The following is a 24,602-nucleotide window of genomic DNA, read 5'->3' as shown; positions in this document are numbered from 1 at the left end:
TTGCTGTGACCTGCCCAGAATTCATTTCTTTTTAACCATTTGCTCTGCTGTCCTTGGCTGGGGAAGAAATTTCTTATTAGTTACAAGCTGCCGATTGCCCACACTGTATGGCCTTGTTTTAACTTTCCTGTCTCAGTTTCCCACCTGGAACCCTGTAACAGTTCTTTTCAAAACTTACCATTGCCCAGAGCTGACGTCACGCCAGACGAACAGGATGGAAATGTGAAAAAGCAGTTGCGAGGAGCAACATCATCAAGACCAGCAACACACCTCGCCCAAGAGAAGCAGAGCTAGCCATTACGTTAGGGAGCTTTGTTAAATGACCAAGGGTAGCAGGCTAATTTTTAAGTTGATAATTTTGTTCGGCTCGAGAATGATGTTCTAAATATCCACGTGGCCCTTGGCAGAAAAAAACAAAACAAAACACGTTCCCCACCCTTGCTCTAGACTCTAGACCACTCTTTTCCATGTGATAGCTGTTTGAATATTTATAGATAGATTTTAGTAAGTGAGAAGTGGTACGGCCCTGTGCGGGCCGTTCCTGAACTGGGCATCCTTTCCCTCATCTTCGGATGTGGGTGAGGAGGGTAGGAGATGTGCCCGGTACCTTCTACATCAGGGGTCCTCAAACTTTTTAAAGTGGGGGCCAGATCACGGTCCCTCAGAGAGCTGGAGGGCCGGAGTATATGAACTACTAATTCCTACTGTAACACCTCGGCTGCGCTCACTGCCCAAAAAACCTGGCGGGCCGGATCACATCATGTGCCATTTTCCATCATATTGGGGACGTTCAGCCCTAGCGTGCTCACTTGACCGTGAGGGGACAGGCTCACACTGTCTGCCCTGGTCTCAGAGAGAAGTAGATGGTGCTAATATTTGATAGCAGCATTAACGAGGCTCTCTCCCTCCTCCCCCCTATTTGGTTATTTATTGAAGCCTTTATTAGTCTGTAAACGTGAACTGCACCCATCATTTCGCCCGTGGTGCTATGCGGCAGGCCAGGTACCTCCTGCCTCTGCTGTCCTGTGTGGGATGCTCTGCCCGGGTATCATCAGATGATGTGAATAACTTAGTTTCAATCAGGTTCCAGTGTGAATGTGTCCTCCTTAATTGTATGATTGTCCTGTTTATTTAAAAGGTCAGCATGAATGAGAGCTTGACATTGTCTTTTTTTATGTCCAGTCCAAATAGCACCTTGCACTTCCTAGACACTCAGTGTTAATTAGCAGTTGGGTAGTTTTTCATGCTTCTCTCCAGTGAAAAGTGCCCCCTTTGACGTTTGTTGGGAATAGCAATAATAATGCAAGGGAAACTATGAAGTACAAAATATTCATGTATTTATGAATCCATGACCAAATTAAATATGAAACCTTATATAAAAAGAGTGTGGGTTTGTTGTTTCCTCCGCGTCCGTCCTCCCATTCTCTGGAACGCTGAGTGACGTGAGGAGTACTGGGCTGTCCTGTCCATTCTTGCTGTGGGACTCGCTCCTTCCTTTCCCTGGATGCTTTCACTGGCCCCACATGGCCGGGTTCCTGCTCTGACTCTGAATTTTCAAGTGTCAGGGCCACGGGGACTGGAATTGTAGCCCCTTCTTTATGCCCTTACTCCCGGGAGAGGGGAGCACCAGGCCTGACCCGGCCCCCCAACCTCCAGCCTCCTCAGGTGGTGTCTCTGGCTTACACCTGGGCCTCCTGGGTCCCTGGTACAGACCAGCTCTGACAGAGCAGTCAGGAGGGGTGGCGAGTCCCTGAGGGGTCAGCTGGTCCTGGTTGCTGTGAGGAGTCCGTGGTGCCTCTCCTGTGAGCTTCCTGCACCTCCTGGGCCACCTTCCCTTGCTCCCCCACTGGCCAGGGCTGTCCTGTAGGCTCATGGGCTCCCATTTCCCCTCCTCGTGGACTTTAGGCCTTGGCTCTCATTCTCACCTGCAGTTCCTGGGACACCCTGTGGCTCCTGTTTCCTTCCCCAGAGCTCTTCCCACCAGACATTAACCTACCCTGCCCCTCCCATTGCTCCCCAGCCTCCCCCGAGACCACAGACTGGCCAGCAGAGGGCAGCACGCAACCGGCATACCCAGCAGCCACCCTGAGGGGAGGTAGCCAGGGCCTTGGAGAAGTCTGGGGCTCAGACAGCATAGGTCATGCAGCTCTAGCCACCTCTTGCTTCTTCTTCAGACAGACTTAACCTGAAATCTTTAGGTCTTGGCACCACTAAGTAGTTACAAAGGCTTCCTTTGTGTCAAGTTTGTTCTCTCCCAGACCTGAAGCCTGACTCGGTGGTGGAAGCCAGTCCCTCCTCAGGCCAGGCTCCACCCTCATCAGAGAGACTCTGTCTTCTGTCTAGAAAGGATGTGCGAGTGAAATAGGACCCTTGCGACCCAGCTTCTCCCCGGAGGGGCTGCAAGCGCTGTCCTCATCCCTGTCTCATCCCGCCTCTTCTCTGGACCGACTTTGGAGCTGCTCCTGCTCCATCCTCCCTATTTCCCTTTATCCCAAACCAGCACTGAGGAAGGTCCTGTCCTAGGACACTTCATCACCGAGATTCCTGTTCCCAAGTCAGTGACCTTTTTCCTGGCCCTTGACCCCTACCCCAACCCTATTTTCAAAACACATTCTGCGGGGTCACCTCTGAAGGTGAGGAGGATAACCTGCCGCTCGTGATGGGCAACAGTAACCATCCAAGGCCATGGTCAAACCCTGAGGCCACCCTTCCCTCCCTACCCTCCCTCCCCCCAACCACGGGTCCCCAATGCCTACCGCTGGAGGCCTGGGATTGGTGCTGCCCCAGAGACTCCGGCAGCCAGCAAAAGCCCTTTCCTCAGGACTGGAAACACTTTCTATAGTCTAAGCCTTTGCCTCGTCAATGCGGGGGCCTGTTTGGTTTTATAAAATGTAAGCCCTACAGGGTCTTTTTCTGTCCTTCCTTGGAGGGAACAGAGGCTAGAGTGTTTCTGTTGGTGGTGATTGTTTGTTGCTTTTTCTTTTTTTCTTTTTTGCTAATTTTTGTCCCACCCTGCAAGAAGCCATGCTAACTAGAGGAGCCCAGGATCGCCGCGTCCAGACCCCTTCACCCCCTTCCTTCTTCCCCCGTTCTAGCTGTTTGCTTTGGATCCCATCTCGGAGTGTGAAGGAGAGTGGAGGGAGACGTTTCTCGTTGCACCGGGAGACCCTGCTTCCAGGCCCGGAGCTCTGAACAACTCCACACCCCTTTCCCAGGCCGGATGCTGGCGGCTGGGAGGCAGGCCGGCACCCCGGGAGGGGTGGCCTCCGGCAGCTGCACCCAGGAAATGGAAGCCTTGAGCGGGGCCCTGAAGGCTTGTCTACCCTGACTTCTCCAGTGAGGGTCTGAGTTGGCTCCGTGTGGAAATGCCCACAAAACATTTGCAACCCCCAAGTCCACTGGTAGAAAAATATGGGCCAAGAGAGGCAGGACCTCCCTGGGCACCGTGCTCACCGGGAGGGGGCTGCCTCCACAGACCACAACTCTCACGGCTGGACTCTAGGGTTGTCCAACCCAGAGACACGATGCCGGCACTCTCAGGAGCTGCCCCCAGCTCCCACCTCCCAGGAGCTGTCCCCTGTCCCGATTCACAACTGGGGACCTCCAAAGGGGGCCCCCGTTCTGACCCACGGGGCCCGGCTCCTCTCTGGCTGAGCTGTTGGCTGGGGAGAACAGCCCCACCTTTAGGGTCCTGGTTAGGTGGGTCCCCCGGTCCCTGGGAGGTGGAGGGGGCGATGCAGAGAGCGGAGGGGCAAGGGCAGGTGGGCACAAGAGCAGCAGAGTCGGAAGAGGGCGGCAGCATCTCAGACCACGGCGGAGGAGGAAGAGGGGGACGCGGAGGAGGCCGCAGGGGAGGACGGGGAGGAGGGGCTGTTCCAGAACAGCCACCGCCGCTTGGGCTGCCGCTTCAGGTGGAGATAGTCCTCCTTCTCACGCTCCTTCCGGGCCCGCTGGTAGTGGTCTTCCTCCTTCAGGTACCACACGGGCGGCCAGCGGTGCTTCTCAAAATACTCCTGGTTTTCTGGAGCAGAACGCAGGAGGGTTTGGTTAGAGGGAAGGCAGAAAGGGCGAGAGGAAATCCTGGGATGTGACGGGTGTCCAGGGACCTGCACCTCCGACCCTGATGCCTCAGGGACCTGTCAGCCAGGAGCACACGCCAGGCCCTGGGCCACGAGGGGAAGCCCCTGCCTTCACAGAGCCCCCTGCCCAGCCGCAGAGCTCCCTAAAGGAGCCCCAGGGGAAGGACTCAACGGCTGCTTCCTGTGCCTTGGGGATAGAACAGGCTGGGACGAAGGACGAGACAGGGAGCAGGTGCAGCACGGCGGGGCTGAGGTAGCAGCCTCTGGTGGGGCTGAGGCTCTGAGCTGAAGCGGCCATGGGACGCAGGAGGGTCAGCCCGAGAAGGCGTGGCTGAGAGGTAAGGACTGATTCCGAAAGGCTAGGGGGCCAGGGGAAGGATGGAATCAGGGGAGTGATGTGATTGGGGCTGCGCTTTAGAAAGAAAAAAACGCTCCAAGGGGGAAAGGGAGAGCTTGGGGTGAGAGACGGGCGCAGAGACAACCTGGGAGCAGGGAGGGGGGCCCAGCAGAGCGGAGGTTGCCCAGTGCGGACCTCCAGGTCACCGAGTGGCAGGAACTCCGGGAGGCCAGGGGCACCTCTCCCAGGTGCCCGTGCAGTTCCAGTTGGGCCCCAGGACCTGACACATACACGACGCAGAGGCTGAGTCCCAGGGCCTCAGAGGCCACCCGGATCTGTGCTTCCGAGCCATTCCTACCTTGTGAAACCAGTGCAGCATCATGAGCAGAATTACAAACAATAAGCGAGGGGTCAGCAGGCCCTGCCGGGGAAGCTCACCTGGGGACATGGCCTTCATGTCTCGCGGGAACTTGCGGCACACGTTGTTGTAGTTGGTGCAGATGTGGTGGAGACACCAGTCCGCCAACTGGTATGCACAGTGGAACTGGGGAAACACAGAAGAGCACTGTGCTGGGACCCAGGGCGGAGTCAGCACGGGCAGCTCAGATGCTGTCAGAGCAGAACCGTCAGTGCAGGTGGCAAAGGTCCTGCAGTGAGTGGGAAAGCCCACCTGGGGAGGCACACCACTCACGCTCTTGGCATCAGCATCATCACCACCACCACCACCATCACCTTCACCACCATCACCACCTCTACCACCTCGCCTCTGTCCTTGCCAGCATCCATGGAAATCCCTGGCCCTACATTGTGGCTTCCTACTGTGTCCGCCTCCTCAGATCTCACTCTGGGCGCTGTTCTCTCTTCCCCACCCAGGGCCAAAGCAGTCTACACTAAGGTGCTGACGACTAGGCTTAGAGCTCACGAATCTGCTCCAACTCCAGAACTGATCGTTAGTGCTAGAAGGACCGGCGTGGGGGGATGCTGCTAGTTTGTACGGGAATAAGGAGGTGGGCAGTTAATTTTAGAAGGGAGTCCTGCATGTCCTTTAACTGGCATCAGACAGGCAGCAGCCATGTCTACCCAGGAGGCTGGGGTTTGCTTCCCTACCCGATGGCTGCCTGAAGTCTCAGCCCCTTGTTCCCATGCTCCCATGCCAGCTCTCCTCCTGGCAGGTCAGGGTGCATCCTCTGGCCAGGAGGCGGAGAGGGACCCGCACACTCAGGGAACTGAGTCTGACAATGGGTTCCCCTCCTACCTGCCACCCCTTAGCCCCTCCCCTTGCACGGCCAATGGGCAGACAGAGCCCAGGGTTGAGCCTGTTGGAGAGACCCCTTCCCTGGCCATCCTACCTGAGCCAGTTCCAGGAACACAAGGACGTCCCCATCGATGTCCACCATCATCTGCGTGGCTTCCATCAGCCCGGTCACGGTGTACTGCTCTGTGACACACACAGCCGGGGATCAGCCGGAGAAGCACATGAGTGGCCATGTGCTCACTTATACCCCCCAGCAGGGGCCTACTGCCAGGCAGAGAGAGAACAAGGCCAAGGGCAAGTCCCAACAGGCCCAGGAAAGGCTGCAGGCGATTAGAGTCATCGGCTCCCACCAACGAGGTAACCGGAATTGGAGCAAGACTAGCCCAGCAGAGTGGGGTGGGATCCGAAGGAGGATGTTAGTATTGTCTAAGAGGATTTTTTTCAAGCTACATATGCTGCTTCAAATAGTCTGATACATGTAGGAGGAAAGCCCCTGCTGGAATCAGCCAGTGCCACTGCCAGGGGAGGGTATGAAGTCAGGTTTGCTGAGAACTATGAGTTAGAACTCCAGATTAAACCTAGCTGCTGGTAGTAACTTAAATTTTAGAACAAAACGTGTATTAGCATTGCATTTTAAGTTACTGCTTATACTGAAAAAGTAAACACTTTTAGTTTATACTGAATTTTAATAGTATCAGTATAAACTTCTGAGGTATTTTATCTTTAAAAATATATTTCCCAGCTCAGTCCTAGCAAAATGGAAACGACCTAGTGGCAACAGCCCTCGCCGCAGCAAAGAGCATTCCTGGTGCCCAGGCTGCAGCCCCGAATGCCATTTCTGGCTCTCGGGAACCAGGATCTCATAGAGAAATGGCTAATTCAGGGTCCGGAGCAAGAAATGAACACAAGGATCCTGGAACATCTCATTCCATAGAACCAGAAGCACAGCAACTCTGGAGACAACCTGAAGAGACTTGTACTGGTTAAAGTTTCAGTACAGTGTTTGAGCTTCAATAAGGATAAAAGCAAACATTTGAAACGAATCAAGTATGTTCAATCTAAGGGTTCATAATAATACTTAAAAAAAACCAAACATCTAATTGGTCACCCTCAAAGGATGAAAGGATAGGAAACAAATTTATCTTGAAATCTGGATAAAAGGAAAGAATCAAGCAGTCACCTCCTCTCCTATGTGAATTACACCACTGGTTAACTAACCAGTAGGTGAGGAGTTTTTCTCTTTTTAGAAATAGTCCAACAGATAAACAAAGGAGGAATGATTGAATTGGAGCACTACCATTTCACATCTAATAAATGAACGGGTCCAGGCAATGATACTCAATGGCTGGTAACATCACGGCAAGAGAGAAAAGCACAGAAACAAACTATGAAGTTGTCTTAGCCAAAGAAAACTGAATGTGAATGTGATCTGGCCTCTGTGTCTAATAACCAGTCTGTGGGAAGAACGGTGCTACATAGAAATACAATCAACTACATATCTACATTTTCTAGATCAATGGGCGTTTTCCAACAAATAATTGCAAGGGGAAATGTTTCTCTTTCTCTCTTTTTTTATCCTCACCTGAGGATATATTTTTGTTGATTTTAGAGAGAAAGGAAGGGAGAGGGAGAAAAAGAAAAACAGCAATAGGTTGCCTCTCATATGCACCCTGACCGGGGAAGGAACCTGCAACCTAAGTACGTGCTCTCACTGGAAATTGAACCTGTGGCACGGGATGATGTTCCAACCAACTGAGCACATTGGCCAAGGAGGGAATATATTTTTTATTAACAAGGTACCTATAGATGAAAAACCATGCTACAGTGATTAAGGATGTACACTTGGACGCTAAAACCATGAAGAAGACCAAGGAAGTGAGGCCATAAAAAGCACCTCCCAGAAGAGTAATGGGCAAAGAGGTAACTCCTGGGGAGGAGGGAAGGACTGTGATTGGGCGGGACGGCTGGAAGACTTCTAGTGTGGCTGGAAGCTTCTAGCTCCTGATATGGGTCATTATAATAATTCATCAAGCTGAACATATGTGTATTTGTGTTATCTATAATGATAAAAGGGTCTTCCGGACATCATTCCGACATCCTTCCTGATGAAGCCGGGGCTGGAGGGAAGCCAGCCTGGGTCCCGGGTTTCGAAGGGAAGCTGGTGCCAGCAGCTGGGGAAAGGAAGGCCTACTCTTGCACCAATTTTCGTGCATCGGGCCTCTAGTATTTAATAAAGATGGTTTAAGTTTGAATTTATAACTTCAGAGAAAGCATATCTCACAAAACATAAAGCATCACCAGCTATACCATACCCGGCATTTTCTGCTGATCCTTGACAAGGTATACACATTACATTTTTGTACATGATTTCTAGCGTGCATAGACCACTTATTTCATGGGAAAAGTCACTCAAGGTTATTTTCTATGAGCCTTTTTGTGCATCACTGCCATTTAACATCTTTAATGGCTCCCTGGTGAAAATTACCCATGTGTGCTTAACCAGTAGTGCCTATTTGACTTGTCTCTGATTGCCCGCCATGATGAAACAAACTTACAGAAGCATCTTTATATACGTTTTTCCTTTGAGTCATTTCTTTGGAGAGAGTCTTTCTAAAGTTGAATTACTTGCCCGGCTGGTGTGGCTCAGTGGTTGAGCGTTGACCTATGAACCAGGAGGTCATGGATCTATTCCCAGTCAGGGCACACGCCCGGGATTGCAGGTTTGATTCCCAGGAGGGGGTATACAGGAGGCAGCTGATCAATGATTCTCTTTCGTGAATGTTTCTATCTCTCTCTCCTCTCCCTTTATCTCTGAAATCAATAAAAATACTAAATAAATAAAAATAAATAAAGTTGAATTACTTGGCCCAAGGATGTGGACAGCCTATGTGCTCTGGGGAGACCGCACCACTTTTCGTGGACGCCATGCTGCTACAGCGGTGATCTTCAGAAGCCTCCTCTTGCTCCCTGCCCTTACGCCCTCTGTGTCCCCTGCTGGGGCCCCTGGACGCTCTCTGCAGCTCAGCCCTTACCATTCCGGTCTGATCAATGATTTCTGCCGTCTTCCTATGACCAAGCCTACCTTATGACCATTGCTCATTATAGGTTGATGCTTCCCTCGTATCTGAGACCCAGATTAGATTGTCTGCCCAGGGCCCCAGCTGCTCTGACCCTGAGATCTTCCCTGAATCTCGACCCAATGTCAGAGGCCCTGCCCTCTGCCCACCTGCCGACCAGCCAAGAATATAACCCCGATATCATCATCAGTCTAGGTACCAATGCCAACACCAATACCACACAGATCCCAATTCCAACATCACCAGGAGCTGTCTGTCTGCCTGCATTGCTGGCCCTGACTCTCATGGTCTGCCACTTGGCTTTCCTCTCGCCTCAGTTCTTGTTCCCTGAGGGCCTCTAAGGCTGGTGCCTTCCAAAAGCTAAGCTCCAGCCCTGGCGGGGTGGCTTAGTTGGTGGGAGTGTCTTCCCATACACCAAAAGGATGCAAGTTTGATTCCTGGTCAGGCACATACCTGGGCTGTGGGTTTGATCCACAGTCAGAGTGCATATGAGAGGCAACCGATTGATATTTCTCTCTCGCTTTAAAATCACTAAAAAAAAAAATAAAAAAAAAATAAAATTGTTGGGTGAGGATTAAATAACAATAAACAAACAAACAAACAAACAAAATAAAAGTTGGCTCCAGTTCTCACAGTTTTTTCAGTGAATTAGGAGTGCCAGGTCAATGCTCATTGTCTATTTTTGGAAGAAGAAAGAAAATACAGGTGGAAGAGAAAAGGGAGAAGAAGAGAAAGGAAAGAATACAGAATAAACTAAGCAGATTTATGTGACCAAACGAGACAAAGGAGAGGGAGGAGAAGCAAAGGGTGGAAATGTGGAATCCTATTCTCTCTGACCCTCAGACTCTCCTGAGGGAGCCACGCTGAGCGGAGCATCAGGCACTGGTTTTGTTGGGCGGGAATCGCCTTTGGATACGACCTACCCGTGACTCCATCGAGCATCTTTCGCACACTCACTTCTTCACAGCTGTGTCCTCGCCCAACCTCCATACATGTCAGCATGCTTCCTTTAGGTAAGTGGGTCCCTCAGTGCTAGGCTAGTGGTAGCGGTGTATCCCCGAGGAGGACACAGGCGAGAGGCCAGCACTGCTGGCGGGCGCCCCGCCTCCCCCACCCTCCCAGAGAGGTCTGCCCACTCGTCAGTCACCTGTGAGGGCCACCAGGTGCGGCAGGCAGAGGCGGTTGGCCAGGATGATGAGCTTCATGTCGTCCAGGTCGGGGCTGGAGGTGAACATGCCGGTGTACAGGTACTCCAGCACCGCCCGCATGCAGCTCCTGCTCGTGTGCGGGAACACTACCTGGGCAGGAGGAAGCCGCCGCAGTGAGGTGAGGTCGGCCTCAGGAAGAGTCCCTCAGTTCGGAGAAACGCAGAAGGCCCCGCCCCACAGGGCCAGTCTCCCCCACACGGGGAGCCACCCCTGTGCAGCCCCTGTACCTGCCGAGGAGCCCCCAAAGGCCTGTCTCCCAGAGAGACAGCCTGTGCTAAGGCCATCGGCTGGCCGCACCAGGGAGCAGAGCTCTACCAGCTTTTAAAAGGCCCTGGTTCTCTGCAAGAGGCAGCTGATCGATGATTCTCTCTCATTGATGTTTCTAATTCTCTATCCCTCTCCCTTCCTCTCTGTAAAAAATCAATAAAATATATTAGAAAAAAAAAAGGGGGGGGGGCGCTGTTTCTCCCTGACACCTTCCCAAAAGCATCCTGGCTTAGAGGATGCGGGAGGCAGTCCTCAGGTCACCTATACCCACAGCCTGACTCCTCCCAGCCCTGCCAGCAGCAGAGCAAGTGGGGTGTGGACAAGCAAGCCAACATCAGCTGGCTTCTCGAAGCTGCTACTTTGGGCCTCCGGGATCTGCTCCGAGCAGTGCTGCTTCAACAACTGCTTTCTCTTGAGACTGGAGTCTTAGGCTGCGCTGGGGACTGGCTAGAGCTTTGCAGCTGCTCCTATGGTAACTGAGAAGTGCTCAGGACTGGCTGGCCCTGGGGCTTCCGAGTCCCTAGTCCCTCACTTAGCAGATCCCAACCCCACGCCTACTTCAAGGATCAGAGAGACCCACTCAAATCTCAGCCTCGGCTTAGCTTCTCTTCCGAAAGGACTTCCTTCCCGGAAATCCTAGGAAACTCCTATTCCGTGTGGCAGGGGCCGTGCTGCATTGCTGTCAGTCCAGTTTTCCCTCAGGCACTTGGCTGAGGGGGCGCCTGGCCGAAGCAGAGCCCCAGTCCCTGCACTCAAGCCCTCCCAGACCAGTTGGGAAGCCGTGTGTGCACACTCAGCACTTTTCGCAGCTGCATAGAGGAGCACTTTGTTAACTGCAAGGCTGCGTTAATGAATAATTAATGTAAGAGAAGTTCGGGGAAGATGGAGAACACCGAGGCTACGGCCCAGGCTACTCTGCTGAGCCGGGAGAAAGCAAAGAACAGACCTGAGAGCGTGTCTCTGAGGACACACTGACGGCCCCTCCCAACTCTGCTGACTCTCTGTCCTAAGGTGAGCCGGGGTGGCAGCGATCAAAGGGAAAGGGATTGCTGTGAAGCCTTTTTTATTTCCTGTATTTTGATGCTGTGGCTCCTGCAGCCTTGCTGAGCCAGAGGGCCTGTCCTGCCCAAGGCTAGCCAGCTCCTACAGGCAGTAAGGGAACTCCTTTTGAATGCAAACCAAACAATCCAGAATCCCCAACACCCTGTCCCCCCTTCCCCCACCTCCTTGATCAGCTAGAACCCCTAGCCACTAGCCACTTGCCCTAATGGCCCTTAAGAGCCAGGCACAGAAGCCTAGGACAGCCCCTATGCCCTGGAGCCTGCTACATTAACCGAGCTAGCCGATCAGAGAGCTTACCCTGCCTCTCCTCTCCCTCCTTCCTAGGAAACCACAATAAAGGCCACTGCCCACAGCTTCCCTTGCTCTCCGTCTCCTGACCAACCCTGGTGCCTCCACATGCGCTCCACCCCCAACCCTTCATGTGCGTGCATTCTCTAATTAGATCTGAGCGTGTAAAAACATATCTTCTCAATGGCCGTCTCCTCCTGATCTGTTACGTTCGCCATGCCTCAATGAATAAAACTTACATTTGAAAACAGCGATGAGGTCAGCCGGGAACACACTGACCTTTTTTTTTCCAGTTGCTTCTTATGCGTCAGGGAGAAAGGTACACTGAAGAGTCAGAGGTTCTACATTCAAGTTCTAGCCTCTCCTTTCTGCGTAGACAACTTTGCATGTCATTAACTTCTGGGGCCCTCGCTTCCCTTCTGTATAAAAGCGGGAATGCTGAGCCACGTACAAGAGGCACGGGTGAGGCGATCTGAGATACTGTGTTGAGAGTGCTTTCTAAACTACAAAGTCAAGATGTTCCTATGATTCTTCCATCCTGACCTCTTGTAAATCCTTGGCGATGGGCACCACCTCATAAACGTCCCCCCCAGGCCCATCACACAGTGGGTGCGGAGGAAAGCACCACGACATGGCTCATCTCGGGTGCGAAGCAGCCTTACCTCCCTGGTGGAACTCTCCACAAACGGCCCCCCGAACATGGCAGCCATCCAGTCGCAGCTGGAAATCAACAGGGGCTTGTGGGCGCTGATGGTGCCGTCATCCAGGATGAAGGTCACGTCTGCCCAGGAGGAGACGAAGCATCACGTGAGGATGCAGTGAAAGCACCTGGGGCAGCCCACCCCGAGGGCCAACCCTGCCCCCAGGCAACACGCCTCCTTCTGAAGCCACAGCCGGGACGCGCCACGTGGCCCCACGCCCAGGCTCCAGGCAGAACCAGCGCCTCTCGGGGGCATCAGCAGCTGAGGGCTCACCGGGGCCCCCGGCTCCTCGGAAGGCTACCGAGAGGGCACCCCTCTGCCTTCTGGCCACAAGTTCCCTACCTGAGAAGGTGCCCTTGGCCAAGCACTCCTTCACCCGGTTGGTGCGGCGGACGTGGAAGGCCTTGGTGATCTCCTGGTTCATGAAGGCCTCGTTGTTGAGGATGTTGGCCACCATCATGCGCAGGTCGAAGACCTCCAGCAGCTCAGCAATGTGGGCGATGTGCATGAGGTCCCGCTCCTTCTCGTCCAGCTCCCCCGTGTACAGGTACTTGAGAACGGCCCGGAAAGGCCCCGGCTGGATGGAGCTGTCCATTTTGACCACCACCATCAGTCTGGATTTGTAGGTCAGCGGGTCTTCCGCCATCTCCTCCTGGATGCTCAGGAAAGCCCGGCTCCAGGAGGACAGCACGCGGCCTCTCCCCGGCAGGTACCCTGTCCCGTTGCCCCGTAAGATGCCGTCGCTGGTGGAGGCCCGGAGCCCGGCAGGGCCCGAGCCCGCCCCGTCCTCCACGCTCTCGCACACATCGAAGCTGGCGGCCCGCAGCAGGAAGTCCCGGCCGTGGTGGTGATGGTGATGGTGGTGGTGTGGATCGGGGTGAACCCGGGGGTCCTCTGGGCGGGGGCCCCCCGGCCCCGAGGGGCCCCCCAGCTCCCCGTCGCTCAGGTCCATGAGGAACAGGTCGTAGAACTTGGAGGAGGACGTGGAGAGGTAGATCTTGTGGGCGAAGATGCGCACCCGCTCCTGCAGCACCAGGATGACGTCCGCGCACAGCGGGTCCTCCAGGAGGTGGGCGGGGCACTCCTCGCTGCTGGAGGGGGGGTCGGGCACCACGATGATGGGGGGCGGCGGCTTGGGGGGCAGGAAGGGCGCCTGCAGCAGGGGCCGCTGCACATTGCGGAGGTGGGACTTCCAGAACTGCAGGTGGCGGCGGGAGATGAGGGCCGCGCGGATGGCGTTGTCGAAGACGTCCTTGATGCCGAACTGGGCCACCACGCTGGTCTCGTAGTAGGGGATGCCCAGCTCCTTGGCCACCTCCCTCCCCTTCTCGGGGGGGAGAATCTCATTGGGCTTGATGGGCCTGGACGTTCAAGAAGGTAAAGCAAAGCCATGTTGGGGAGGATGGCAGACGGGGAGAGGCAGGTCCCTAGGGCCTGTCTGTTCTTCACCAGGCTTGGTGGGGGGTGAGGAGGGGAGGGAGAGCCTCTCTCTGGCCTCACCCCTGCCCTGTCAGTCCTAATGAATCTCTGCCCTTTCTCCTTTGTCTGACCAAATCCTGCCGGTCCTCAAGGCCTGCCTCCAGGTCCCTCTTTTCCAGCACCTGTCAGGCCCCGGCGATTTCCCGCTCAGAGCAGTGTTAGCACTACCTCTCCCTCCGGCCATCAGCATGCGATTTTCCACACTGGCTTCTAACGTGTTCTCATATTGACACATTGCGGATCAGCCGTTCTACTGCTAGCTTTACCCAGCAACCAGGTACGTGTCTACTGAACAAGTACAAAGGACATTTCACATACATGCTAAAGGCACGCTTTAAAATGAAATGCCCACTGCGTTCTGAAGTTATTTACTACCTGTTCTTACAAGCCGTTATCTTTTTAAAGAAGTCTCGCGTGATTGGCCACAAGCCTTAGAACAGAAAACGCGAGAATTCTGGTGATCCGTCCGCAATGTGTTAAGTCCATCTCCCAGCAAGATAAGTTCCTTCCACGAAAAAAACTACTTCTCTCCTTCTCTCCTCATGCTGCTCAGTAGAGCAAACACAGTGTGTAAGAGGTGGACGGATAGACGAGTGAATGAAAGACAGCACACTTGGCTCCCTACACGGACTTGCTTCAAACAAAGGGAGAGATGTACAGCTAAGTGAATTCCCTCGGGATTCGGCAGGGAGCCATGGAGACACAACCTCCCGCTGTCTCCCTCATTGCCCCCTCCTGGCACCAGCCTCCCTACCTAGCCAAGGGCCGCCTGGCCCTGTTGACAGCCTCCAGGTCGGCGTAGCGCAGGTCCAGCTGGCAGCCCACCAAGATGACAGGTGCCCGGGGGCAGAAGTGCTTGATCTCTGGGTACCACATGGTCTTGACATGGTGAAGGGAATTAGGGTTGGCGATGGAGAAGCACAGAACCACCACGTCGGACCTGGGGGTGGGAGAGGGAGGTCTGGGGCAGAGAAAGCTGGCAGAGTCCCTGCCCCTGGAACCAGGGAGAACAGGCACACCCTCCCAGCCCTGCATGGCAGTCCCCCATCTGTCATGTGACCTGTGCACACAATCTTTCCCAAAATGTATAATAATAGTTCCTCTAATTTATATAGCTCTAATTAAGTGTTTTAGAGCTTTCGTTTTGACCTACTGGCTCCCTTGTCTTTGGTACCTAGAGACTGAGAAAAACCATCTCTGAACATCTCCTCTGATTGACCTAAGTCGCAGAGCTAGTCGGCAGAGGGGCCGGTACTGAAACCAGGCCTCCTGCCCCCAAACCCACTCCTCACACCTCCCGGCTGCTCCCCGTGAGGACCCACCAGGCCTGTCTGCACTACTCCTTCTTCCCAGTCTGACTACATTGAGTGGCCAGATTATGATGATCTCTGAACGCATAATGATCTGGCCACTCAGTATATATTAGAGGCCCAGCACATGAATTCGTGCATGGGTGGGGTCCGGCCAGCCTGGCCAGGGGGAGGGGACATGGGCAGTTGGCTGGCCTGCCTGCTGGTCGAACTCCTGGTCAAGGGGACAATTTGCATGTTAGCTTTTTATTATATAGGATGTACACTGAGTGGCCAGATTATTACGCGTTCAGAGATCATCATCATCTGGCCACTCAGTGTACATCAGAGCTTCTCAGCGTTGGGGCGAGCGGGGGAAGCCCGCCCCGGGCTCCTCCGGCAGCAGAGGCCTCCTACCTCCCATAAGCGAAGCGGCGGTCTTTGTGGTGGTCTCCGAAGGTGTCCCAGAGGCGCAGGGAGACGCTGACGTCGTCTACCACATCTCGGGAGCGCTCCAGAACCTGTGGGGGAGGGAGAGTGCAATGGGCGTCGAAGGCGGGAGTCCTTGGGGCCCGCGTGCCAGCTCAGGGTGGTGCCAGCTCACCCCGGAGGGTCCCGGGCAGCATTGGGGGGGGGGGTGAAGGGCAGAGTGAGCACACCCCATGTGCCCCACACAACCTTTCTATCCAGGTGCCTTCTCTACAGACTCAGTAACAAAGGGCACCTCCGTGCCGCCCAGGGGGAAAGAGAGGCTAAGCGGGCATGGGGGTTCCCAGCGCCACCTGCAGACCACCTGTCTGCCAGCCTCTGACCTTCTGGTATCAGCCAGCACTTTTCTTATCTCAGCTTTCACCCCTGCAAACCCTGCCCCACCCCGCCCGCTAGGGCTCCCCCTTCCTGGGACTGGGATTGCACCAGACGCTGTGCCCTGGCATCAGCTCAGCCATGCTAAACACTACCCCACACTGGGGTAGACTCCCCTCAGCCCTCCGTCCAGGGCTCCTTCCCTCTTCAGCTGCCCCACCCTCCCCCATGGGGCTTCCGTGAGCTCAGCACAGGCCAGGCCTGGAGACGCCAAGCAATGGTTTGGGAAGAAGCCCGGGGGCCTGGTGTGGACCCCTGCCCAGCGGCCTTGCAGCCTTACCTCCTGGCATACCCGATACTGGTCGATGGCCCACACCGTGGGCACATGGGTGGCGAGCAGCTGGTACTGGGTGAGGGTGGCATTGCAGGCCCGGGCACAGATGAGCCTGGTCTTGCCCACGGCGTTGTCCCCCACCACAACGCACTTGATGGTCTCTACGTTTGGCCTTTCATAATCCATGTCAGAAGCCATTAATTGGGACCTGAGGGAGAGGAGAGAAGGGGTCGAGGCGGCTTCGCACACCAGGTCCCACGGGGCCGGGGCCGGGGCAGGCAGCTCTCCTCGGTCGGGGCGCCCCTGTGCCAGCCGCTGAGCCGAGAGGAGAAAGGAGTGGGCAGCTCTCTGGGCAGCAGAGCCCACTCAGGCTGAGAGGAGCCTTTCCACGGGAGGAGCCACGTGTCTCCCTCTGCTGGCCGCCATCCTCCCCGTGGGCTTCTGGATGGAGGCGGCCTGGGAGGGAACTGGGGCGGAGCAGTCCCGGCTCCCGCAGAGGGAGGAGAGCCCGCCCGGGAGGCTCACTCATCGTCCACGCTCCGGCCAGCACAGCACCAAACAGCTGAGGGAAGCCGAGTCAGGGCCAGGGCCCACCCCTTCCCAGCACGCCCCAGGGCAGGGCCACTTTAAAGTTTAATGGACTTGTCAGGGCGGGAGGCTGCGCCCCTGGCCTCCACCTCCTCCTCTCTCCATCTCCGGTGGTGGATTTCCAAGCCCCCAGCTCCCTCTAGGGCGGCGCCGGAGCTTCCCTCCCAACTGGCCGGGTGGGAGGCTTCTGGACGCACCTGCGCAGCCCACGGGCCTCCCGGCCCCCTGTGGGTCTGTCACGTGGCCTGCGTGGCTGGCCCACTCAGCGGCAGGCCCAGTTTGGAGATGGAGGTAATGGGTAGCCAGGGGCCAAGGACGATACTCTCCATGGCCAGTAGGCCTTGCCATCCCCTACCCAGGCCTGCCCTGCACACATCCTCCAGCCAGCCTCCGAGAGAGCGAGCTACACCCCCTCTTGTACCTCCCATTCCTAGGGAGAGGGGTTCTCAGGCTAGGAGTCCCTGTCCCTTCGTCCCCCCCTCTTCCCCCCGCCAACAGACTCCTGACTCTCCTAGGAGACTCCCTAACTTAGCTCTGATGGCTATGGGGCTGCTGGGGAGAGGGCGCACAGGGTCAGAAATGGCCTGGGTTTCTGGTGAATGCTCGCTTCCGTTTCCTCCTGTGTTGGGCGGAGAGGGCTGGGTGTGTCCACCCTCAGAGGGGATGGCTCAAATGAACAAACAGAAGGACCCCTACAATGCACATGTCATGTTAGGGTTTAAAAAGCTGTCACCAGGAGGGGCCCTCAGCGGGAGGGGGCTGTCGCCGGCAGCCTATCAGCCGGCACCACCCTCTCAGAAGCTGGGCCAAAGCAGGCATCATTTGGAGGCGTGACCACCAGGCCTTGGTTTGGGCAGCATCGTTGGTCTGGCCCTGCTCACACGGCCTGTGTGAATGAAACCCGCTGGGGGCTGGAGCAACTTGGAGAGAACCTTCCGAGCTCAGAGGAGTCTGGAGGCTGTCCAGGTGCCCTCACTGCTGAGCCACCCAGTCCGAGCGCCAGGCCACCAGCGGCCGGCCCAGGGGCGCCATTCCTGCCGGGCTGTAACTGGATGCCAGCCTGCAGGAATGCAGAGTCAAAATATCCAAGTAACGATGGCAACTGGGGTGTGCGCAAGTGGATGCATCTCGGCGACCTAAGCAAAAAGTGCAGCAAGCACTTCTCAATGAGACACGTGCCTCCTCCTTGGAATTTTACAGGATCTGGAGCCGGGACAGCAGGGTCTCCATGCAGGCCCTTCCTCAGTGTCCATCTTCCTCTCCCTCCTCCATCCCACCCTCACCTTCCCCAGGGGGCAACCTTTACTGTAACCACCACGCCGCCTCCTCCCTGCTCTCCCTCCTTCCCAGCCACTGAGGACCAGGAACCCTGCTTTGACCGCTCCTGGACTCAAGCAGGCAGCTGGGAGGCTGTGCTGGAGCCGGGAGGGATCATCTGGGTTGTGGTTTCTGTTTCAATTGAAGAACAAAACAGACAGAACCCCAAATACAAACATAGACACAGCTGTAGGAGAGAAAGGAAAACATTCTAGCCAGGAGAACTTCTTTCTCAAATTTAGATGCTAGGGCGGGCGGGGGGTGGGGAGTGGGGCAGTGTGAGGAGGCACGGAGAAGGAGGGTCAGCTCTTAAGTCCAGGAGCATCCTGATGGCAGGGAGGATGCCAGAACAGCAGAGCAGTGCCGGTCCAAGATCGGCAAGTTTACGATAAAGCACTCAGGCACAAGCGCATCCGTCAGCAAGGCGGCATGGCTTCCGAAGGAGGTGGTGCTGATGCTGCGGCCTCCAGCTCGCATCCCCACAGGTCATCGTCCTGCTCTTTGTCCCAACGTTATATCCATCCCCTCGAGCCCTGGTTTCCCTTTTCAGACCATCCTGACCATGAAGAGCCTCACCGTCTGCCATGGGAAAGGAGTGTGCTCTTTACAGAAATGGAGCTGCGAGTCAGAAACACTTGCGTCCCAATCGCCTTACGCCTGCGGGGTCACGTAGGGACAGCCGCCCCAGTAGGAGAGCGCCTCGCGCTGGGCTGTGGGTTCGGACACCAGACCCCGCTGGCTGCTGCTCAGACTGGACAGCCCCCTCTTCACCCTTCCTCCCCCTGCTCCTCCTTCATGTCCTCCCTATTTCCATCCTTCCCACCCACTCCACCCCTGTCCCTGCTGCCCGCCTGGCAAACTTCTTTGTCCTGTCTAGGAAAGGGCAAACCACTTCACTTCTCCGGGTGCGTCAGTCTGCCCTGCTGGAAAATGGGTATGAGGGCTCTGGGCGCAAGTCTCCCAAGCCTTGGTGAATTTGTGCCAGTAGAGGCTGGGCCGAAAGAAGGCCCTTGCCTTCTTATGTAACGTGGGATTATATAAGACTAGATTACATATCTATATGTGTAATTATATCGCGCTTTAAGATATAGCCTGGCCCAATGGAGCCAGCAGAACGCTTAGTTTCACCGGGCCTGCCTGAAACAGATCCTGCTGCACTGCAGCCGGCCCGCCACCAGCCACAATGCAACTTTCACTCTAAAATATTGTTACTTTTATTGTGTCACTGATGATGGGTGACGCTATAGCCCACTCAATGAGCTCCTCAATTTCCCGTTTCCTTCTGGCACTCTCTCCTTCAATGACTCTTAACTTTTCTGCACAATTGCCTCATCCCCAGGCCTTCCGAGAATCCTGAATAACCTCCGTGAACGACAGCTCCCATGCCACCCTGGCCTGGCATCACAACACGCAATTCCCTCCTCTCCCGGTGGTCCCAGTCACCCAGATGCTCCCTCCGCACCCGGTCCCATGATCCCTGCTCCCTTTCCAGAAACAGCCTCCTGCCCACTGCGCTCCCAGCTCTTGGTACTCAGGGCAAACCAAAAGGCAAGGTGCGCTCAGATGATCTACAACCCTCCTCCCTGAACCCCAATCCCACCCCCACACCCCTACAAACACACTCTGCAGAGCCCGGAGAAGCCCCCCTTTCCCGTCCACAGCTGAGGGAGGCTTGTTCATCTGCGGCTGCCCTAGTCTGGTTGTCAAGGAAACTACAGAATCTCCCTGGGAGCCTGGCTGGTCTCCTAGCAACCAATATCCCACACCTCGCATCTTACCAAATGGGTAAGGCAGGAATATCCTAAAAATGAAGGTAAAGATAAAAGAGGAGGGATGGGAGGGGTGGATTGGGGAGAGATGAGCAGAGAGGGGGGCCTTCAAATGAAAGGAGGCTGCGACCAGAGCCTCTGACATTGTAACATGAGGGAAAACAGAGAGATGAGTCCCTGGAAGATCCAGCGGTCAGCAAGGCCCAAAGGGATCTTGAATGACCATCTTAACAGAAACGCAAAGCCTAACACAGACCAATCCTTCTCAGACACCAACGACCAGTGCTGGAGATTTCTCCCAGGAGTTTGCCAGAACTCAGATGCACAGACTGCAATGTGTCGGGTTGAAAAAATACATACATTTCTGGAACGACAAGCAAAGCACCCAGATTCCATTGGTTTTTAACGGAAACATGTCCACCACTCTGGACCTTCTTTCCTGACACACGCACACACATACAGAATAAAAATAAAAATAATAAATATAAAGCGGGCAGGGGACACACCAAGGCAATCAAGCTCTCTTCCTTTCCCCAGAAAAAAAAAAAAAAAAAAAAAAGGAAAAGATCAGTCCCTTGCCGCCTGAGACCCCAGCAGCTGCCACGATAGCCCCGGGGAGAGTGGGAGCCGCCGAGGGGGAGTCAGGAGGGGCGCAGACCCGGCCCGGAGGGCGCAGCGGCGCGTTCCCAGAAGCTGTTTGCAACCCGGCCATAACAGGAATTAATCATTTACTTACACCACTACATGTGACGGGGTGATTTCTAGTGTAAGGAACACATCGCTTCCTGCTAAGCACGCTCATCTTAGTGAAATGTCTGGGGTCACTCCGCGCGTGCAAGTTAGGGCGATGCCGGCGCCGCCGAGCTGCTGCCGGAGCTGCTGCCGGGGCTGCCGCCGCTGCTACAGGCCCGGGCCCTGGCGCGTCAGATCAGAAACTCCGCCCGGCAGCCGGGGCCGGACGGCGGCCCGGGAGCGGCCGCGCGCGCCACTGCAGCCCTCGCCCCTTCCGGATCAGCATCGCCCCGCGCCCCGGGCGCCCAATGTCATGGAGGAGACGCCGGAGCCGGGCTGCGCGCGGCCGCTCCCACCTCGGGCGGCCGGGCCGGGCCGCGCCGCCGCCGCGGGTCCTCGGGCCGCGCAGGCTGGAGCGGCGATGGGGCGAGGCCGCCGCTGCTCCGCTCCGCCCCGCCCGCTCCGAAGGTGCCCGGGACCGCTGGCGACCTCCTTCTTTCATTCACAAAAAAAAGGAAAGGGGAAAAAGACAGAGAGAGAGACTCCGGAGGAAAAAAAAAAAAAAACAACGGGGAGGGGAGTGATGAATTGCACAAGAAGGCTGGGTGACAGACTCCGCCCACCACAGCGCGTGGTTGGTGAAAAGGAGTTTGGGGGGCGGGGAAAGAGGGGGATTGGGAGCCCCGGCGGCCCCGCCCACAGCGCACTCCCTCCCTCCCTCCCTCCCTCCCTTCCTCCCTCCCTCTCTCCTTTCCTGCCCTCCTCCCTCCCTCCCCGTACCTCTCCTCTGGGAGTGGCAGGGCGCAGGTAGTCTAGGCTTGCTCCAAGTGCCAGGTTGCGTCCCTCTACCTGGTGAGGCTAAAAACCCCTCTGGTCTCCCAAGGGATTGGCCCCCTTCCCTCCGGGAAGCTGAGAAAGAATTCCAGGAGCCATCCTAGTGAGTCCGTCCTGGAAGAGATGCGAATTAGAGGAGGGGAACTCGACATTTTTTCCCTGTCCTTTATTTTATTTTTAAAAATATATATATTTTATTGATTTTTTTACAGAGAGGAAGGAAGAGGGATAGAGAGCTAGAAACATCGATGAGAGAGAAACATCGACCAGCTGCCCCGTGCACACCCCCTTCTGGGGATGGGCCTGCAACCAATGTACATGCCCTTGACTGGAATCGAACCTGGGACCCTTCAGTCCACAGACCTATGCTCTATCCACTGAGCCAAACTGGTTTCACCTTTTCCCTGTCCTTTAACCCAGCCCCCCACTGCTTGCCCACGAGGCGACGGAGACAGCGTTTCTGCCATTTCTGCCGATGCGGGCATTTTCCTGGCACCGAGTGTCTTCTCTCCATCACCACCCGGCAGCGGCAGCCTGGGCCTGGGACTGGGTGGGTCCCAGTGCCCCCTGCACCTGTTTCCCCCCCTAAGCCGTCTCCCCCTCTCTGTCCTCCTGCAATTTCTACTTCCTACTTCCATACTATTGCCGCCAGGAGTTCTCCAATATCTTTGACCTCTGAGAAAAATACCTCGAAGACACTAGTCCTGGAAGATGGTACCTAAGATGCCTCGGGCTCTCTGTATCAAAGTACTCCTCTGTAAAATGGAGATAACGTCTGTAAGATGAGGGGTCCTCAGAGGAAGTTTCCATGTTCGAGGCTAGTTTGCCTATCATGATGCTGACTGCTAATCATTACAGAAGTTAGCTCAGTCTGGTGTTCTCGGTCTTGCCGTTTACCTCCGGATACTTTTCAAAGCCCAGAGGGGCATGCCTTTCACTTAGCCCCCTCCATCACACCTCCAACGCATGCTCCAAAAAAAATGCAAATCCACTCTCATACTACTTTATGCAAAATATGATTAGGAAGAAAATCCATTGCTGTTGCCCCACCCCCATTCAAAAAAAAGCCAAATTTAAAAATGAATTTTGCCCCATCTGAAGCATGTTCCCCAATGGGTATAATTGGAAGTTGCCCCTCAAGGTGCTCATGGTAAACATGCTTCCCCTGCCTCCTTTGGAACCTAGCCGGAGCTGAAGAAGAGGTGGAGGATGAGTGAGGACGAGCTACTTCACACTTCTTTACAGTGTGGACTCACTTTCCATAAAACAGAGAACAGTGTCTTGAATACATGCTTAGGAGAGGAAACAACCACATACTTGTTTGAGGTTGAAGAGCCTCAACCCATAATCTCTGGCTGCTGGAAGTCTCTTCTTGGTGGTACCACGTGTGAGTGTGTGTGTGGGGGAGGGGGGTAAGGGGGGGGGGGCAGAGCGCCTTCCACCAACACCCTGTTCCACTCACCAGCTCGAGTGCCAGCCTATTGCCCTCACCTTTCACAGGTCAGGCAGCAGGCACAGCCCCGGACAGCGCAGACCAGGAAAACAGATGCCCTCTACCCAAAGCCACGGGACTACTGGGCCTGCAACCATGGAGCCAGGACCCTCTGGCGTTTTCCTTGTAGAAAATGCCATAGTGTTCAACAGGCTGGACTGTGGGGGTTCAGAGGGATAAGTTTGGCTGAGTGAAATTGCACCCCCTGCCCACACTCTGTAAACTGTCTTGGGCAGAGCCAGGTGCTCTGCTGGGGGGTGGGGGGTGGGTGGGAGGGAAGTGTCACCTTGATTCCCAGCCCTGCTTTCTGCCCACAATCCCCTTTCAGTTTTTCTTCAAAACAAAGTCCTTCCGGCCTACATCACCTCTCAGACATTCCCAGTCACAGCCCCTCTCGGCCCTCTCCCAGAGTCACAGTCCCCCCAAGTACACTCCTCCTCAAAAACCAGTTATCTCCCTCCACCCCTGGCCCTCCAGTCTTTCTCACTGTTGAACCATCACATCCATGGCCCACCCTGGCCTGTCTGGGGGCCTCTGCACACCTCCCTCGGGCCAGTCTACGAAGACCCTGCCTGGCGTTTCTCCCTCCAGGCACCAGCTCCCAGCATTTTCCTCACCCCAGGGCGATGGAAGATTCTGGATGCGAGGGGCAGATCACCAGCTAGCTCCAGCCCTCAGCCCCTGCTTCATTTGTGGCTGATGTCAGGTCTCCTAACCCAGGCCTGGCCTTCAACTAACTCACCCCTCCTGCCAATTTATGACAGTCTCAGAACCTTGGCTTCCGGGCCAAGGATCTGCCTGCCACATTTGCTCCATCTTTGTCCAGCCATCCAATACCAGACTTCTGGAAAACAAGAACATTCCCCGAGGCTGGATCCCTCACCAGCAACCAAGGAGTTATCAGAGCCCTGTCCCAGTCCCCAGTTTCCAGCCTTCAGCAGTGGGTCATGGCGCAGGTAGTTCCCCCCACCCCCTTCCCACCTCAGCTGCAGAGTCCATTTTCCTTGCTTCAGGCTACTTCTCAAGTCAGGCCTGGTGGGAGGCTTCTTCAGTCTCCTGGCCTCTTTCTCTGCCTCCTCTCATCTTCTGTTATTCATGCACGCACACCCCCACACACCAGCCTCCTCGCCCATTTCCTTAGAGGGCTGCAGAATCAGCTGTTGATTCTCCCACTAGCTAGCTGTCCTTCCACTGGTGGGCCTGGGCAGTGCTCTGCCATGGCCTGGCTTACTCACCCCAGGGTGGGCACAGGGGTGGGGGGTGGGCAATGTGTGGCTGCAGCCTGGGGGGTAGGGGCTATTGCAGCTTAGAAGCAGGAGTCTAGTTTCCCACCTCACTTCCATCTCTTCACTCATCAAAGCCCTCTTGTGATGCCTCCTTCTCGTGAACCTGTCCCCACATTTGTTTCATCTTTGTCCAGCCCTCCAATGCCATATAGCTAGGTCACCACCTATCTCTATCCCTAGAACCACCCTCCTTAGGACATCACGTGGCTGCCATCTTCCTGAAGCTGGAGGCCCAGTCTGGGGAAAGAACTCTCCATCCTGGTTCTCAGAAAGGTGCCTACACAGCAGGCTCTCAGCACCCAGCCCTCCTGTCCCCGTGTCACTGCAGATCCTTCCCCAGGGCCAAGCTCCCTATGCCCCCCTCCAGCCTGCCTGTTCCATTTGCTTCACAGGCAGCTCCAGCC

At 55.5% G+C, this 24,602-nt stretch overlaps 1 protein-coding gene and 1 long non-coding RNA gene across 3 annotated transcripts; both read right to left on the bottom strand.

The window, feature by feature from the left end:
- Positions 1-1,317: 1,317 nt before the first annotated feature.
- RHOBTB2 (Rho related BTB domain containing 2) lies at positions 1,318-21,099 on the bottom strand. 2 transcript variants are annotated; one of them, XM_045585902.1, is made up of 11 exons: positions 20,591-21,099; positions 16,187-16,388; positions 15,460-15,563; positions 14,508-14,693; positions 12,617-13,635; positions 12,236-12,354; positions 9,896-10,046; positions 5,766-5,854; positions 4,855-4,960; positions 2,737-4,021; positions 1,318-2,696 (listed from the first exon to the last, which is right to left on the bottom strand). In XM_045585902.1, exons 2-10 carry the CDS (start codon positions 16,376-16,378, stop codon positions 3,804-3,806), a joined length of 2,184 nt encoding a protein of 727 aa, XP_045441858.1. In that variant the 5' UTR covers positions 16,379-16,388; positions 20,591-21,099; the 3' UTR covers positions 1,318-2,696; positions 2,737-3,803. The 2 variants fall into 2 exon arrangements, with proteins under 2 accessions (XP_045441858.1, XP_036305886.1); XM_036449993.2 differs by having other exon boundaries at positions 2,740-4,021; positions 20,591-21,097.
- Positions 1,318-23,518, bottom strand: LOC123650990. Its single transcript, XR_006742432.1, has 3 exons — positions 23,508-23,518; positions 18,812-18,820; positions 1,318-2,306 (listed from the first exon to the last, which is right to left on the bottom strand). It is a non-coding gene; the product is annotated as an uncharacterized LOC123650990 (long non-coding RNA).
- Between the last annotated feature and the right edge of the window lie 1,084 nt (positions 23,519-24,602).

Source organism: Pipistrellus kuhlii, unplaced genomic scaffold, assembly GCF_014108245.1.
Source record: "Pipistrellus kuhlii isolate mPipKuh1 unplaced genomic scaffold, mPipKuh1.p scaffold_m20_p_21, whole genome shotgun sequence".
NCBI classification, from domain to species: domain Eukaryota; kingdom Metazoa; phylum Chordata; class Mammalia; order Chiroptera; family Vespertilionidae; genus Pipistrellus; species Pipistrellus kuhlii.
Note: the sequence above shows the minus strand (reverse complement) of the source record. Positions and strands in the feature narration are given on the sequence as shown.